The following is a 12,455-nucleotide window of genomic DNA, read 5'->3' as shown; positions in this document are numbered from 1 at the left end:
AAAATTCATTTGTCCACTGTCGCCGTTAGGTCAGCTCATGCCGCAAGCAACCCGACATGGCCACGTAAACTTCCACAAAAGTTTCGTGATATGTCGATAGCATGACTCCATTCCGATTAAAGAGGATGATTTGTACACTCGGGGCAGATTCCAGTTAGCGACTGGAGTTTTGTGTCGAAATCCAACCCAAATTGTACTAGCAGATTCTCAAATTATCAAACCGACAAAAAGGCCAGGATCCTCAAATTATCAAAGCACAAAAATCAATTCAACATTTTTCATATTTCATTATTAAGAGAAACATTTTTCAAAAAGGGGCCAAAATATCTTTTTGTCCACCAAAGAAAGAAAAGGTATCCCACCATCCGTCCTGCACTATTCTATGCTATCTACTACGTGTACTGTATCTGTATAGAAGAAGCAGGGCGGGAGGCCGAGAAATCATGTCCGCCCTTTCCATCCTCCACAGGGCTTGCCTCCGACTCGCCCTGCTCCCGCTCCCGCTCCCGCCTCTGCGCGCTCCCCTTCGCTCCTCTAGTCTTCCGCGGCCGCTCCGCCTGCCTCGCCGGGCCGCCATGAGCTCCGCCGCCTCCAGGATGTCCCACATCGCCGCCGCCGCAGCCTCCGGGGAGTCCAATCAGCCGGCGGCGGCGGGGGCGGCTGCGTCCGGCTTGGGCCAGGAAGACGACGGTCGGTGCTGCTTGCTTTTTCTTCTTGGACACTTGGCTGTTTTCGATTGTTACTTCGCGTCGTTTAGTGGATTGGGCTGCTTTGGCGGGGGAGAGATTGGAGCTCTGCCCTTGGATCGGTTCCTGGAAAACATACTAGTACTAGTTGTCTTCAGTTATGATATGTATACTGGATTGCTCTTTATGGGTTGGTAGTGTATAATTTAGATTAATCTGGCTTGTTCTGGTAAAGATCGCATCACATGCCCTCTCTAGCTCACTTCAGTTATCATGATTCGGCTTGCTCCTCATACGACTGTTAAAGCTAGACTAGATGGATTAGCCTGACCTTTGCTCCTTATCATGTTGTGTTTAGCTTAGTACTTCCTCCGTCCGAAAATACTTGTCATCAAAATGGACAAAAAGGGATGTATCTAAAACTAAAATAAGTCTAGATACATTCTCTTTTATTCATTTTGATGACAAGTATTTCCGGACGGAGTGAGTATAAGAGACTCTTTTAGAGAGCATGTGATTTGATGTCTCAAGTTCTCTTGTTCTGCTTACATGAGGAATGCATATAACCCTAGAACTGTTTCAACAGGTTTATGATAGTGTTGCTTTTGCTTGTCAAGGAAAGAATTTAGTAGCTTTACTTCTAGGAGTAAAATCTAAATGTATGGGTTCTGGAGCATTGCCTAATTATTGGTGTTGATACACAAACATGATTCTTAGGGATGGGTGGGTGGGGTGTAAATGCTTTCTTTGAATGGCACTGTATTTTTGTGTGAACTGTGAAGATCTCTGCATAAAGTGCTGTTTGTGCTGCCCTTGTCCTGGGTTTAACTGTCAGAAAGTATAATGCAGACTATTGCTACAGTGAACAGTAAACGTATTTGCGTATCATGCAGATCTTTCATTGGGCTACCGCCTTCCCCCCAAAGAAATACAGGACATAGTTGATGCACCACCACTTCCTGTTTTGTCGTTCTCACCAAGCAAAGACAAGATTCTATTTCTCAAACGTCGAGCGCTTCCACCACTATCTGATCTCGCAAAGCCTGAGGAGAAACTTGCTGGTGTGAGGATTGATGGCCATTCTAATACTAGAAGTCGAATGTATGTACTGTTCATGCTTTCCCCAAAATTTCTGTCGTATTAGTCTGTTTCACTTTTTAACAAGTTCATTATTACGCTTTACAGCATGTCATCATTGGAAATCTGATTAACCTAATTTGTAGGTCTTCCTACACTGGAATAGGTATCCATAAGCTAATGGATGATGGAACTTTGGGCCCAGAGAAGGAGGTCCATGGATACCCTGAAGGAGCAAAGATTAATTTTGTTACCTGGTAAATTTCCAGATTTTTGTATCAAAGTAACTTCTATCATTTTATGGGTACTTATTTGTAATGGATTACATCAATCTTGACTTCATGTATTGAATAATGTGAATTAGGTCACATGACGGTCGTAATCTATCATTCAGTGTTCGAGTTGAAGAGGTAATTGGTTGGATTGGCTTTGAAATAGGGATAGTTGTTATGTCTCATTGATTAGCTATAACAGATTCTTATCCAAACAGGAGGACAACAAAATCAGCAAGCTAAGGGTATGGATTGCGGACATGGAATCTGGAGAAGCACGGCCACTTTTTAAATCTCCTGATATATACTTGAATGCTATTTTTGACAGGTAATAAACTTCATAATTCCATGCCTCCTATTTACTATTCCTACTTCCAAATAATTGTTTCTACTATTTTGCAGCTTTGTATGGGTTGATAACTCTACTTTGTTAGTCTGCACTATCCCTGTATCACGTGGAGCTCTACCACAGAAGCCATCAGTTCCATCTGGTCCAAAAATTCAGTCTAATGAGACAAAGAATGTGGTCCAAGTGAGAACATTCCAGGATCTTCTGAAAGATGAATATGATGCTGATTTATTTGATTACTATGCAACCTCACAGCTCATGTTGGTCTCTTTGGATGGAACTGTGAAGCCAATGGGGCCTCCTATACACATCCATTGATCCATCACCAGATGACAAATATTTGATGCTTTCTTCTATCCACCGTCCATATTCCTATATTGTACCCTGTGGAAGGTTTCCAAAGAGAGTTGAATTATGGACTGCAGATGGTAAGTTTATTAGGGAACTTTGTGACTTGCCCCTTGCAGAGGACATACCAATTGCGACGAGCAGCGTGCGCAAGGGAAAACGTTCAATCTATTGGAGGCCAGACAAACCTTCAACTTTGTATTGGTACGCAGAACAGCACCCAAAACATTAATTTTTCGTTTGAACCTTCAAAATAGAATCTGGATACCTGATGCATGCAAATCATTCAAACTATTAGATCTTCTGTATACAAGCTTTGCTCTATGGTGCAAGTTTGGACGGTCAAGAACATCTTTTATTTGTCAATACTCCTCCATATCACAAATAAGTGGCGTATTGGACATGTCTTAAGTCAAACTTAAAATTGACCAAATATTGTTCTGAATACGTAGACCAAGTATATTCTTAATATAATTATTTTCTTGTGTTTTGTGCATATAATATAGTAAAAAAAATAGTGGTCAAAGGCAATCTTGAAGACCGTGTTAGTCTCCAAAACGTCACCTATTTGTCATATGGAGGGAGTTTATATAATATGTCAGTGTGCTTATGTCTTATTCCTTGTTCTAACTGGGTTAGTTTATCCTTCTTTTTCTTAGGGTGGAGACACAAGATGGTGGAGATGCAAAGGTTGAAGTTTCACCACGTGACATAGTTTACATGGAAAATGCTGAGCCCATAAATGGCGAACAACCAGAAATCCTACATAAACTTGACCTCCGATATGGGTATGTTCTCTGAACTTCTATTTGTCTACTCAAGTAGGACTGGAAATCTTTGTTTCACTGCACGATGTTATGGTTAAGCTTTGTGCTTTGACATAGGGCATTACTGCTAGCAGGAAATTTCAAATAATCATCCATATAAAATTGTACACAGGAAGTCCTAATCCAAATCAGCTATCCTTTTTACAACGTCCTATCATTTTTTTTCATCTTGTGTGCCAAGTAATTAATTATTCCCACTTTACTCTCTCTCTTCTTTCATTCTGTTGGTACAGAGGAATCTCTTGGTGTGATGAATCTCTTGCTTTGGTGTATGAATCATGGTACAAAACTCGGAAAACAAGAACATGGGTGGTTGCTCCAGACAAGAAAGATGTCAGTCCGCGCATTTTATTTGACAGATCTTCAGAAGATGTGTACTCTGATCCTGGCTCACCAATGCTGCGAAGAACTGCCATGGGAACATATGTTATTGCAAAGGTTAATAAACAAGATGAAAGTACTTACCTCTTGCTGAATGGAATGGGTGCCACACCAGAAGGAAACGTTCCATTCCTTGACTTGTTTGATATGTATGTCCAATTGTCCATATCCATTAATGATTTCATTTGTTTTGTACTCCCTCCATAAAAATATATAAGAGCGTTTAGATCACTAAAGTAGTGACCTAAACGCTCTTATATTTCTTTAGAGGGAGTGCCATGCATTCTAGATGCCAGCTGATGCCTTTATTTTTGTTTTTGCAGAAATACTGGAAGTAAAGAGCGAATATGGGAAAGTGACAAGGAAAAATACTTTGAAACTGTTGTTGCCTTGATGTCAGACAAAATTGATGGGGACCTTCCCCTTGATCAGTTAAAGATACTTACATCAAAAGAATCAAAAACAGAAAATACACAATATTACCTACAAATTTGGCCAGAAAAGAAGCAAGTACAGATTACAAATTTTCCCCACCCATACCCCCAGCTTGCTTCATTGTATAAGGAAATGATAAGGTACCAGCGCAAAGATGGGGTTCAACTTACAGCAAAGTTGTATCTACCTCCAGGTTATGATCAATCAAAAGATGGACCTTTGCCATGTTTAGTTTGGTCATACCCTGGTGAGTTTAAAAGCAAAGATGCTGCAGGACAAGTACGTGGTTCCCCTAATGAGTTTTCAGGGATTGGTGCTACATCTCCTCTTCTTTGGTTGGCTAGAGGGTATTATTTCTCTTCTTGCTATTCAAGGAAAAAAACACATGCCATTTATTTCCTATTCTTGTTTCTCATGACAAAAACCTCATTCGCTCCCTTAACCTCCAAATCTAGCCTAAGTTAAAATTTGATGCACTTCTTCCGAATATCTTTCTTTCTGGCACATTGTCTCACCCAGCACATTTTGGTTTGCAGGTTTGCTATTCTTTCAGGTCCGACAATCCCGATTGTTGGTGAAGGTGATGTAGAGGCAAACGACAGGTGTTTTTGCTATTTCTGCCCTATTGCATTTCCTTCTATATGTCCGAGATTGTCAACTGTACCACACTTGTGCCATGGAACTAATTCTATTGTGAATGCAAATTGTTTTGTAGTTATGTGGAACAACTAGTAACTAGTGCAGAGGCTGCCGTCGAGGAAGTTGTCAGGAGAGGGGTGAGCATTTCGTAATTCTTTTTGTGAGCCTTTGTGGGTAGTGCTTTCTAAGGGTTTGGCATGATATCTTCTATCACTTCTCTTTAGGTGGTCCATCCTGATAAAATAGCTGTTGGCGGTCATTCATATGGTGCATTCATGACAGCAAATCTCTTAGCTCATGCTCCTCATCTTTTCTGCTGTGGAATTGCTCGTTCTGGAGCTTACAACAGGACGTTAACTCCATTTGGGTTTCAGGTACACACTAATGCTGAATGGGTAACTGCCAATCTGGTGTAGTTTTTCGTTTCAGTCTTTCTTAACCACCTGCATTATTCTGCAGAATGAGGACAGAACACTTTGGGAGGCAACTAACACCTATGTGGAGATGAGCCCTTTCATGTCGGCTAACAAAATCAAGAGACCAATATTACTTATTCATGGGGAGCAAGACAACAATTCTGGAACACTGACAATGCAGGTGAAGTCCTAAGCATCAACTTAATTTTAACCTGTGACTGTAAGATAACAGTCGACTTTGAACTACTGCTCCCACCTCTTTTGTTTGAATACTTTTAATCACAAATTCATTTAGGTATGCATAGTTTATCTTGCAAATATATTTGTTTTTCATGTGGAATCTCACTAGTAGTTGTATAATCGACCAAGCTGCTAAATTGATAGGCATAATGTAAACAGACACTGTACCAAGACCCTAAGAAATTTGATTTGTTGTTCCAGGTTTTGCGTAAATGTAATTGTCTACCTACCTCCTGCATCTTACATAGTAAAGTAATACTCGGGTTAACGTTGCCTGAAATGCACTGTCTTTTGAGAGAAGGAAAATCTGTGCATTGTTCTGGGTTGATGTTTTGTCCTAGTGTTCATACGATTGTTTATTTCCTGGTGTATAGGTAATTAGCTGTTTTATTTGGAGGATAGTTTTGTATCACCTAACCTTGATATTTCAATTACAGTCGGACCGATTCTTCAATGCGTTGAAGGGTCACGGTGTACAGTCTCGTTTGGTAATACTTCCTTTTGAAAGCCATGGGTACTCTGCCAGGGAGAGCATTATGCACGTGCTTTGGGAGTCTGACAGGTGGCTGCAGAAGTACTGTGTAAACGGCACTAGCAAGGCTGATTCAGAGACAGCAGCTGATGGAGAAAGTAAAACATTGGCAGCCAGTGGTGGTGGAGCAGCATCTGAAGGTGTAAGCTCCGAGGGATTCTCATCAATCCCACGATCGCTTCTGTGGTAACTTCTTATTGCTGCTTTTCTTATGATGCTAAAATCCATTTCGTCGCTTACTCACCATCTCATCCATTTCCTTATCGACGCCAAATCATATTTAAACAAACGAGTTTCAGCACCTTGTTATTTCATGTAGCTTATTATAGAATTAACATCTCACTCAGTTAGGTGTGCATCCCGTCCATGTTAACATTTGTATGTTTATTACGATGTATGCTTCAGTAAAAAAAGTGATGAATTCTTTTCGTGTCGTTCAGATCAACTACTGTTAAAATGTACGGGAAATAAAATCATCTCTGGACAGCATGCACAGGCCAAAAGGAAAATAAAATGTGCTGCCGAACTTGTATGAACCGGTGCTTCTTCCAGGCTTAAGACTGGATGGCCATTGTATTTTGACTGCATTTCCGCAGAAGGTGATTGTTCCACAGATTGGTGGGGGTTAAGGAAAGCTTCACATTGTCGGATTTTGCGCCCTGGCTGAATTCTCAACTGTAATTCTGTTGGTGGGGACGCCCAAGATACTGTAATTTTGTACCCACACTTAGCGACAATGTACAGGTGTAGACTAGTGCGTACCATTACCAAAACAGTCGCTGCGTGCAGTGTTCTATTGTTTGACTGCGGAAATAAATTTATGATGGAGAACAGCTTAATATGTTGGCGTTTGAGATTACTGAACTGAAGCAATCAGTGAAGTTCATGTCCTGCTCATTCTGCTGTTCTTCGGTGAAGTTCTCGGCAGCATGTCCAAATGAAACGTAATCACCAAATTGGAAACATCCGAATTAATCTCTAGTACATAAGGGAAACTCCGACGTGGATCATCAAATCGAACACACCCAAATGAAATGTAATCTCTAGTACATAAGGGGCAATTCATGCGGATCACCAAATCTGATACATAAGGGCAACTTACACACTAAACGTCCACGGACATGTTCCTAAAACAAAACGTCGGACATACTAAACGTCCGCAGACACATCTAAAAACAGTTGGCGGACACTGTTCCAAAAACAGCTGGTGGATGCTCTTTATTTTTCGGACGCTTAGTAACTAAATGGTACGCTCTTCGTCCAAAAATAGTTGATGGGCACGCTCTTTATTTCACACACACTAAATGGCCGTGAACAGGTCAAAAACAGCTGGTGGACACTCTTTTATTTTGGACAAACTAAACGTGCGAGAACACTCAATACTCACTCCGTCCAAAATTACTTTATTTATACTAAAATGGATGTATGCGCAGTAGTAGTAATCAGCCAAAAAAAAAAAACAGCTGGTGCACGCTCTTTATTCGAAAGAAAAAAAGCGATCTGGAGGAAAAATACATACAAAATTAACGCTGTCCACTTCAACAGCCGGACGTGAACACGCCACAGCAGCAGAGGCATGAAACCAGCCATATTGGCATGGACGCGTGAAGCTTGCATGCATGCACAGCTTTGCCAGCTCCATCGATGAGTGCTCTAGACGGCAGCTACATATACCCCGTGCTCCTCGTTCCATAGCTCACCAAAGCAGCCCGACCCACCACTCCACTCCACTCCTGTGCCTCAGAGTTCATCAAGTACTCTACTCGTCAGGTACCAGGTAAAATGGATGCCCAGAACAAGGAGGTCGACGCCCTGGTCCACAAGATCACCGGCCTCCACGCCGCCATCGCCAAGCTGCCGTCCCTCAGCCCATCCCCCGACGTCGACGCGCTCTTCACCGACCTGGTCACCGCGTGCGTCCCCCCGAGCCCCGTGGACGTGACCAAGCTCGGCCCGGAGGCGCAGGAGATGCGGGAGGGCCTCATCCGCCTCTGCTCCGAGGCCGAGGGGAAGCTGGAGGCGCACTACTCCGACATGCTCGCCGCCTTCGACAACCCGCTCCACCACCTCGCCATCTTCCCCTACTACAGCAACTACATCAACCTCAGCAAGCTGGAGTACGAGCTCCTGGCGCGCTACGTGCCCGGCGGCATCGCCCCGGCCCGCGTCGCGTTCATCGGCTCCGGCCCGCTGCCGTTCAGCTCCTACGTCCTCGCCGCCCGCCACCTGCCCGACACCATGTTTGACAACTACGACCTGTGTGGCGCGGCCAACGACCGTGCGAGCAAGCTGTTCCGCGCGGACAAGGAAGTGGGCGCCCGCATGTCGTTCCACACCGCTGACGTCGCGGACCTTGCCGGCGAGCTCGCCGCGTACGACGTCGTCTTCCTGGCCGCGCTCGTGGGCATGGCCGCCGAGGACAAGGCCAAGGTGATCGCACACCTCGGCGCGCACATGGCGGACGGGTCGGCCCTCGTCGTGCGCAGCGCGCACGGGGCGCGTGGGTTCCTGTACCCGATCGTCGATCCCCAGGACATCGGCCGAGGCGGGTTTGAGGTGCTGGCCGTGTGTCACCCCGACGACGACGTGGTGAACTCCGTCATCATCGCACAGAAGTCCAAGGACATGCATGCCAATGAACACCGCAACGGGCGTGGTGGACAGTACGCGCGGGGCACGGTGCCGGTGGTGAGCCCGCCGTGCAGGTTCGGCGAGATGGTGGCGGACGTGACCCAAAAGAGAGAGGAGTTCGCCAATGCCGAAGTGGCCTTCTGATCGTTGCGACGTACTCCCTCCGTCCGAAAATACTTGTCATCAAAATGGACAAAAGAGGATGTATCTAGATGTATTTTAGGTCTAGATACATCTTTTTTTTGTCTATTTTGACGACAAGTATTTTCGGACGAAGGGAGTAATGAAAATGAGCGGGCGTGTGTGGTCATCGTCCGTACGTGGCTGCTTGATCGCAGGCAATCGTACGTGGTAGTTTTACTACTACTACTATCATCTATGCATTTCAAGTCATGTGTTGTTTGTACCCAATAATGTAAGTGTGATGTTTACAAGCGCATGTCCTGTAGACTTGTCTATGAAAGGCAGGCTAGACCAGGATAATGTGCCAAGAAACAATATGTGTCGTTGTAGGTGTAAGTGTTGAGAATAAGACGATTTTCCTTCACAAATACTCTCTCCGTTCCAAAATATTTGTCTTTCTAGAGATTTCAACAAGTGACTATATATGGAGCAAAGTGAGTGAATCTGCACTCTAAAATATGTCTATATACATCCGTATGTGGTAGTCCATTTGTAATCTCTAAAAAGACAAATATTTAGGAACGGAGGGAGTAGTACGATGTTTTTTTTTTGAAAAGGGGGGACTCCCCGTCCTCTGCATCAAAAGTGATGCATACGGCCATCTTATTATCGAAGCAACAAAATGTGCATACAAAGTCCATAGTCTCAAACTGAAAACCATAAAAAGCAGCCCACACAGAGTGCAGAAGGCTAGAAACACTAACTAGCCAATACAATGTAGTACCGAGTACATTTGTGCAGTTGTCAAGTTGCTCGCTAATTCTGACAGAAGACCCATGTTTGCTTTTGACCTCAGAATCCATCCATGGCTCGACGGGCCTCATGAGGGGATCAACTTCATGGTTTCTGTTCGAGCCATCACCGTTTCTCGGGCACTATGATTATGTAAATTGGAGTGTTTGATGTTGCAGCCGTGATGAACCTCATCGGCATTGTTCACTTCATGTACTAGTACGACATACGCATATTGATGGACGTGTGTTTGTGGACATATACATGATGGTGGCGCTGTCAGGCGTTACGGTGGCGTCGAAGGTAGTTGGGCCTGACAAGGTCAATTCATGGATCTCTTCTGAAGTTGGGACGGTGGATTCTGGAGCGTGCGCATGCGGTGCGCACTTAGGGTTTTCTAAATCGGTTGGTGTTCTCGGCTCGTTGTAGGGTGGCTTGGTGAGGCCACCGGATAAGATGGTGTGTGTTGGTAAGGTCAGGGCACATCATCAAGCTAGTAGCTATAGCGACATAGGTCGCTAGAAAGGTGGCTTTGGGTTGATCTATATTGTTCTTATCAAACTCCGTGGAATAATTTAATAAAGATTGTTGTGTGCATCGTTCAATGCAGAGGCTGGGCGGTGGCGGCATGGAGGGCCTGGTGGTTGGGTCGGCACCATGCGGGTTGTGCCCTCCGGACAGATCTGATCTGGCCGGTGCGGCCTGCTCGATGTGCGGCGGCTCAGATCGGCGGCGACCCGTGCACACAATACGTGATGGAGGTTCTTCGAGCAGATCCGGGTGAAAACCTTGTGCTCGGCTTGATGCCAAGACCGGCGTTGGTGGCACCCTTTTGTGTCATTACCTTCTTGAAGGCATTGCCATGGAGAAGCTCTAGACCTCTATCCGCTACCTCCGGAGGAAACCCTAGATCAGTTGATCGGATGACAGCGGCGCGTTGGTGTCGTTTCCTCCTTGGGGGCGTCATTCTTGGAGGCGTACACGGGATCGAGGGACCTGCGGGCGCCTTTTTTGGTGGAGCGGTGCTTCATCCTTCACATTGATGATGGCGGATCTCGGCGGCGTGGTGCAGTGGAGACTCGGCGCCCGATGCGTGGTGATGGACTCGCGCAGGTGGAGGTTGTTGTCTGGCGTCAAGGTGGCGTCGATGATGGAGTGACCTGACAAGGTAGAAGCCTCAATATCTGCTCTGAAGACGGACCTGTGGAAGATGGCGGCGACGACACATGTGAGTGCGTCAGACCAGTTTATGCCCCAGACCCGGTATGTGGCTTGCCTGGGGCTTCTGACTTTTGATGATAGGATTAGGTGAGTAGTCTGGGTATATGGCCCAGGTAGCACCCCTGCATCATTTGGATAGGAGTAGTGGCATATGTTGTTAAGATGGCGGATTCAGGTATATTATTGTAATACTTTGTAAGGTCCTTGAGAATAATCAATAAAGTGGTTGTATGCATCTCCCAGATGCAGAGGCCGGGGGTCATCCTCCTTTTTTAAAAAATGCAGAGGCTGGGAGTTATCTCCTTTTCGAAAAAACAACATACATACTAAGTAAAAGTGGCCGTTACAAATGAACTGATCAGTACTCTATACCCTATTGTTGTAGGAATAACCAATTTTATCCAGGATCCTGACGTGATGAGGGTGTGGCCTAGTTTGAGAAATAACATGTCATGACTTTCCACAAGGCCACGGTGGGAGTCTCGCCCCACGACAAGCCCGGGAAGAATGGGCGGCCCTGAGATCATCCTGTCAGGGGTGTGCTCTACACGAGGTCTAAGGAATCACTAGGAGGCTGGGATATTGCTTCATTCGGATGTGAAGCTGCATCCACCTTTGACACCATCTGCGACATTCTACCAAGCGCCTCGGTCAGGGTTGCGCTCAAAGATCCAAGGATCGACTCCCATTTGAGGCTCTGCCTCGCCATCACCGTTGTCGGGCCGAGAATGCCTCAAGATTGCTCGCCTCCTCATAGAGGCCACAAACAAATTAGGCCCCTTCCAAGAGGAAACCTCGGAAGAAGCACAAGAAGAGTTGACGCGGTGCATGCCCTCAGAAGACATTCCCCTTCATGGATGAAGGATCGTTCGCCCCCAAGGGCGGACAGAGCCGATGCAAAGGATACCACTACATGAAGAAGTCATCATTGAGCACTTGCTTGCCACAAGGAAATGCCAAGATCTCTCTCAAAGCCATTCCTATGAAGAAGGAAGCAAACTCACGAAAGCCCGAGCTAACGAACAACCTTGCGCGATACAAATCAAGGCGGCACACTTCTCGGAAAAGTTCAAACAACCAACCATCAAGATGGTCGCAGGAGAATCCAACCCGCTTAACTCATGGCCCGGGCCAAATGAGGCGACCCCACGTAAGTGCATGGTCCCTTCCCGCTCCCACAAGCCAGGGCTACTTCAAATTAGCTCTTTGATCAAATGAAGAATTTCGTCCAACCCTGGGAAGCATTAGGGCTCGCGCACGAGGCATCCTCAAATCTATTACCCATGCGGAGAATTTCATCCTCAAGGAACAATTCCCAAAGGCCATGCGAGGAGCGCATGAGCTGCTGCAAGGTTTTGGGAGCTCCACCAGCCATGCCTTCGGCAAGGTGGAAAAGTATGCCGCTCATATTCATCCCAAGTACATTGCGAACATCCACTATGACACAATGTCTTCCAAAGCACTCGAGGATCACACTCAAGGAAGA

General features: G+C 45.5%; 1 protein-coding gene and 1 pseudogene across 1 annotated transcript; both read left to right on the top strand.

Moving 5' to 3' along the window:
- Positions 1-388: 388 nt before the first annotated feature.
- LOC123092359 (probable glutamyl endopeptidase, chloroplastic) lies at positions 389-7,078 on the top strand (annotated as a pseudogene).
- An 837-nt stretch (positions 7,079-7,915) lies between these two features.
- On the top strand, positions 7,916-9,384 carry LOC123094885 (probable nicotianamine synthase 6). The gene has a single exon (XM_044516755.1). It carries the CDS (start codon positions 7,985-7,987, stop codon positions 8,975-8,977), a length of 993 nt encoding a protein of 330 aa, XP_044372690.1. The 5' UTR covers positions 7,916-7,984; the 3' UTR covers positions 8,978-9,384.
- The last annotated feature ends 3,071 nt before the right edge of the window (positions 9,385-12,455 follow it).

This window comes from Triticum aestivum, chromosome 4B (genome assembly GCF_018294505.1).
Source record: "Triticum aestivum cultivar Chinese Spring chromosome 4B, IWGSC CS RefSeq v2.1, whole genome shotgun sequence".
NCBI lineage: Eukaryota > Viridiplantae > Streptophyta > Magnoliopsida > Poales > Poaceae > Triticum > Triticum aestivum.
The sequence above is the reverse complement of the archived record's forward strand: the minus strand, read 5'-3'. Positions and strand labels throughout refer to the sequence as shown.